The sequence below is a fragment of the Calidris pugnax genome, unplaced genomic scaffold (genome assembly GCF_001431845.1).
Source record: "Calidris pugnax isolate Ruff unplaced genomic scaffold, ASM143184v1 scaffold14, whole genome shotgun sequence".
Lineage (NCBI taxonomy): Eukaryota > Metazoa > Chordata > Aves > Charadriiformes > Scolopacidae > Calidris > Calidris pugnax.
In genome coordinates, this window is record NW_015090793.1 from 6,428,144 (window position 1) to 6,434,143 (window position 6,000).

Sequence of the window (6,000 nt, forward strand, 5' to 3'; positions counted from 1 at the left end):
TGCCCGGGGGCTCTGTGGTGGGGAGAAACCCCCACCCACCCACTTTTGGCTTGCAAAGGGTCTGCAGAACAACTGCAGCTCCCTGCTGAGGCTCTCCTCCCAAGGTGGCCACTGTATTTTCTTTCCCCACAGTCCCCACACCAGCCCAGCACCCCAAAACTCACTGCTGCTCACCCCACAGGCACCCCCAGGGCTGTGCCTGCACTGAGTGGGGTTAGCAGGAACCACACCATTTGAAATCCAGCTGCGCACCTCCTTGGAAACACCTGGGTTCAACCCCTCTGGTGTCAGCTCTGTCCCTCTGCCATCAAACCCACTGTGAATGGGCTGGATCCAAGAGCACAACTGAAATACTTGCTTGTTAGCCGGACAAACATCTCACTGGAGGTGTGGAACACCTCAAAAGGAACAAGCCGCAAACAGGATCTCTCCTTCTCACAATCCAGCTCTGGCCCCATCTCAACTGGTGTCCTTCTGCAAAAAGATGTGATCCCAAAACCTCTGCCCAGAAGGGCAGGACATCCCAGCTTTGGGCTCAGCTGAGGAATGTGCCACCCTTAATGAGCTATCCCTCTGTAGCCCCTCTTCCTTAGGGCACAGCTTTGCCCAGTCCCCCAGGGAGGTTGGGATTTGAGGGCAGGCTCTTCATCTCACATGCTAGGGGACAAAGGGCAGGGGGACAGGGAGGCTCTGCTCACCCCTGGAGGGAGGCAGGAGAACAGAGACGCATGTCCTCTCCCAGCACAAGGCAACCAGAGGCACCCTCCTGCCCAAAGCTCAAGAGCCGCAGACGTGCAGCCACTGCTGGAAACCACAGCTCTCAGCGTGGCGTGTTTAATGTGACCCGACACCTCCTGCAGCAACCACTCCGGCTTCTCTGCTGCGTGACGCAAGGCAGATGCCCTCAAGACTCCACCAGGTCCTGCAGCCGCAGCTCTCCAGGTTGCCCATGGGTGCTGTCTGTTAGTCCTGCCCTGATGGACTGGGCATCGCGACGCAGCCACCCAGCTCATCACCAGTGTCCAAAAACACTGGCAAAGGCCAGCTCCCACTGCCGCGACACGTACGCACACCGTTAAGCAGACCCTGCCAGGACAGCCAGCATCAGGAGATGACACTTCAGACCACTGCAGAAAGACGTGCTAGTTCATCAGCCAAAGCCCTGGCTCCTCTCGTTTCGGACAGCAGCGGTTTTGTATGGGAGGCAAGGAGTCCTGGTTTCCATCAGGTCTCCAGCAGAGACCCCAGCCTTGCAAGAATCTCTCTAATACACCAGCCGCTCCAAGAAATACATAACGCAACCGACCAGGACAGAAGCTTGAAGAGACATGGTAAAATTGATTAGTCGTCAAAATCATCAGACCATAAAAGAAGCTCCAGCTGTGCTCCTCTTATTTGCGTAGAGAAATGCAAGAGGCAGGGCTCTATTTAAAATTAATTCCTTCATTTGGTTTTCATTTTTTGTTTACTAGAGCCTAAGTTACTCTGGTTGACAATTAAGCCCATTACCCAACTCCTTTCTTTTCCACCACCCCAGTGCCTTTTTTCATAGCCTACGAAGAAGAAAGTAGTAAAAAAAAAAAAGAAAGGAAAATTCTGATATGTGCTATTTTAAAATGAAAAATGGAAATTTACGAAGAGCTCCGGTAGGTGTTTGAACCATTCAACCTTCTGTTTTAAGACCCCAGCACAGGACTCAACACAAACAATTCCTTTCAAATCAACAGCAATTTCAAGTCCCCCCACTGCGTACGCGCTCGAAGTTAAGTGCTGGCCCAAACGTTCTGCCAGATCCTTGGCGTAAGTGTAGGAAGGCAAGAGAAAACAAAGATTTAAATTTTGGCTAGTGCACTTCGGCAAAATCACTGTCAGCACATATTTTTCAGTTCATACAAAACCCAGCAGAGGAAATTTAAAACAATAACTAACTCGGAGGCAAGCGGTTCAGAAAAAACTGCAGAAGAAAAACCCTAATATGATGTAACTCATGGGACTGTTCAACGCTAATCACTAAAGCTGGGTGCTTACGGCATCCCATCGCAGTCTGGGGCCTTTTGGTTCTCTTTTAAAACTGACCCACAGCTTTTGCAGGTGCTTTGGCAAAGCTACCAAGAATGACCTGTTTTCATAGTTAAATTACTCCCTCGCTGTAGACAGCCCAACTAGAAGCTCGTTGCTGTGGGTGCTCTGCACAATGGTACCCCAATCCCGGGTACCACAGGGAGCCCCCTGCAAACAACAGCTTTCTGTGCCTGGGTATCACGATGCCAAGAGCAAAACCTCAGCGAAGCCACAACCCACATCATGATGCAAGACCCTAAAACCAGGTCCCAGTTCTACCTTTGTGTTCATCACCTTAAAAACCAAGAATTTATAAACCCACCACAGAAATGCTCCCTTCCCCTATCGTCCATGCTGGAAATTCAATCAAGTAAACAAGGATTCTCCAAAGAAGGAACGAGAAGTTGCCTGGCTGTACTCCCAGCTAAAGCCGGGCCAATGTGTATCAGGTTGGGGATTTTTAGCCTGTCTGGCTGAGCTCTGGCCATCTCCAGCCTCTGGGGGCCCCTGTGCCTGGTTATTCCTCGCTGTGACCACTTCTTTCCTCACACCTCACTGAGAAAGCTCTCACTGACGTCTAAGCTGGAGCAATACACAGGAGAACGAGCCCTTCTCATTCCCACTGCAATCCTTTCTGCCTGCGTGCTAATTTGTAAACTAGCCGAATAAAACACAAACTTGGGGCTGGAAGTTGTTTTATTGTCATTTTTCTGTCCTTTGGGTGGGATGGGCAACGCTAACGAGGCACATCTCTGCCTTTCTCCGTACGGTCAGACAGACAACGCAGTTCAGACAGATGCCCTCCCAAGTGCACAAGTCTCTGGGCTTTTCCAAAATGACTGTATTTGTACTGCTGTCTTACAGGGAAGGAATCCAGCAATGATTATTTCTGGTACAAACAGGAACAAACCGCTGGATTTGTGCCTTGTGCACAGCTACACCAAATAGCACCACACGGCTTCATGGCACATGGACAGGCATCACCGGTGGTGCCAGTCCCAACCCAGGGACATCCTTCTTCTCCTCTGTCCCTGAAGCCTCTTTGGCCTTTACCTAGTTATGACTCCAGCCAACTTGCTCAACATCACTATCATCAGGAACCTTTAGCAAGCAGCGACGATTCCATAAATCTGCTTTTTATGGCATGGCAGAAGCCTAATTGCACATGATTAATGTCAAAAATTAAAGCCCACACACTTGCTCTAAAATTGAAATCAGCCCTTCTAGGTACCAAACAAAAGCAACGCTAAGGCTCCAAAGACATGTTGGCAACACAGCTGAACCAGATTACACAAACTGAGAGCATTCCTTGCTCTTCCTTTAAGTCCCTTTCCTTTATTTTCTATACATGCTAGTGTTGTAACTCCAAGCACTGACACCGTGCCCTGAATCATGACCATACAAGTCCCAAGCCTTCGTGAGCGATGCAGCTCAAACACCTACTAACTCCATATGACAGGTTCTTATTCTTCTGGAGTCTCCTCCTACTTCTCCAGTGTAATACACTGTTGAACCTCACTAGAGAGGTTCGGAAATGTTTTGCTATGAGTCCTTTTGTTTTTGTGACACCACCTTTAACGAAGATTGAGCTTTTTTAATACAAGTCATGCGTCACTTAATTGTTACAAAAACAAGCACTGTAGATGAAACACAACCTGTGTGCAAGACGGTACAAGATCCGTGCAAGACACACACTGGGATAGGAAATGAAATCTAAAGCGAGCACATTTAAGATATTTGTGGATTTTTATTACTGGAGGAATATAGTATTTCAAAAAATGTAATATTGCACATTGGAAGTGAAGAAGATGGAAGTTTGTGGCTATGGTACTTCCTATGAGTCCTCTGAAAGCGCCCAGGAAGAGGTTTGTCACACCTGGGGAACAGCAATGATACAGCGAAAACATGGTCACGCAGAAAAACAACAGCGCAGATAACCCAGAGGAGATGGACATAGCTCTGGTGGGTTACTGGAGAGCCTGTGCTCTCCCAGCTCACCACTAGTACTACACGACCACCAAAAGCAAACCTCAAACCCCAAGTCATCTCCCAGACATCCCCTTGCTCTGGTCCTCAACATGGATCCACACCTACAAAAAGGGAAATAGCACCTTCCCTGCCTGACAAGCTCTGAAGGGACATTTTTTTTTCTTTTTAAATAATCACAAGAGATCTTTTACAGCTTAACAACCAAATATTACTGCTAGGTACTACATTATTAATTACATGCATATATGTAACAAACGGGTGACTGCATATTATGTTGAACCCAGGCAGCATCCCTTTACATACCTGATCCGTGCCTCCTCCAAAACACTTGCATGAAGGAAAGTTTTTCTTGAATAATACGAGAAAACGGGCGCAATAACTAAAACCGGTTCCTCTACGCATTTGGGGTTAAAAGAGCTTTCAGGACTCCCTCCCCCAACTCTCAGAGCTAATACCAAGCACCAGGCACAAAGAAATACCGAACTCAAGAAGCAAGGGCTGGGGTGGACCCAGCCAGCAGTAATTAAGTGCATCATTCACTCTCAGTGCTCATGAGCACCCAGGTCAGGTCCCCAGACCAGCCACAGGACCCAGGAGCACTGCACTCAGGGAGGGGGTGGATGGAAGCTGCCTTGGATGACTAGACATCTTTGGGGGGGAAGGGGAAAAAAAAAAAAACACAACAACCTACCCCATAACCCAACCCAAAACCAGAGATGGCTTTGTGCCTGGTATGGCTAAAGAGCTGCATTCTGGTGAGTTTTGAGTTTGCTCAGTGCTGCTGACAGGAGGAAAAGGCGCCAGCAGCAGGGAGCAGCCATGTTCCCCGAGCAGGGCTGGGGGAAGGCTCCCTCTGGGGAATTCATACTCACCTGGCGGTTTCATGTAATATTGCTCAATATCGGACATGTCCGTATGCAGCGCACAATCGAGATAGTGGAGGATAACTTTTCTACTGAAGTAGTACCTCATGCCCATTAGAAAGAAGGGCAAACAGCAGGTCAGCAGGAAGGACTTGGTCACAACAAAGCATATTACTATGGAGATAAGGAAGAGAAATAAACGATACCTGTCAGAAAAGAGAATTTAGTGTTGATTTCGGAATACAAACTCATTATTTAAAATAAAAAAAAAAAAAGAAAAAAAGCACAGATAAAAACACATTTGCAGAAAACAAACAGTTCACGCTCTCGAGATTATCACGTTATGTGGTGAGATAACCCAGAAGTTTATGGGGTGCCTGGAGAGAGCCGGTGGGGAGGATGCTGCTACGCCATGGAAGGTCATACCAACCCCCTCCCCCCGGACCCGGAGAGGGGCTGGTGGGGATGCCGGGGGGCAGGCAAACCCCAGGCCCCACTTTGCTTTCCCCAGCAAGGCCAAAACGCATCCGGGGTGGAAAATGCGGGCTGCGGGCACGGCGGCCGCTCCGCAGCCATGTGTGTGTCACTGCGGCAGTACTATTTCCATCACTATTTCCATCACGGGAAGCACCCACTCCCGGGAAGACACCCTGCCCGCCCCGATGCCGGGATGCTGCTGAGACCTTGGGGGGCTCCTGCGGACACCCCCGAGACGGCAGCTCCCCCCGGCATGGCCACAGCCTCCCAGCCCCCCCCCAACTGCCTGCTGGGGAGGGGGGGAAGAGGGGGTGTCCCCCTCCTCCGGCACAGGGTCCCCCTGCCTGGGCACACGGGGGTGCAACCCACCTGCAACCACCACGAGAAACCAGCCCAAAGCTTTCTCAGGGTGGGGGGCACATTTGCAAGGAAGAGGAGGGGGGGGCACACATTATTAATAATGCGATCCCTGCTTCTGTACAATTATTTGCAGGGGGCGGGGGCACCTTGCAGGCGCTATTTTGGGCATTTAACTCCGGGAGGTGAGCGCCCATGCCGGGGGGGGAATGCTAAGGGGATGGGGGGGGTGTGGGGGGTCGCTCCACTGGCG

General features: G+C 50.0%; 1 protein-coding gene across 1 annotated transcript in view; it reads right to left on the minus strand.

Moving 5' to 3' along the window:
• The window catches only part of NAT8L (N-acetyltransferase 8-like (GCN5-related, putative)), a 30,099-nt gene that overhangs the window by 22,496 nt on the left and 1,603 nt on the right, over positions 1-6,000 (minus strand). Inside the window, exon 2 of the mRNA XM_014966709.1 lies at positions 4,923-5,119. Within this exon, the coding sequence (XP_014822195.1) occupies positions 4,923-5,119 (197 nt within the window). The remainder of the gene's footprint in view (positions 1-4,922; positions 5,120-6,000) is intronic.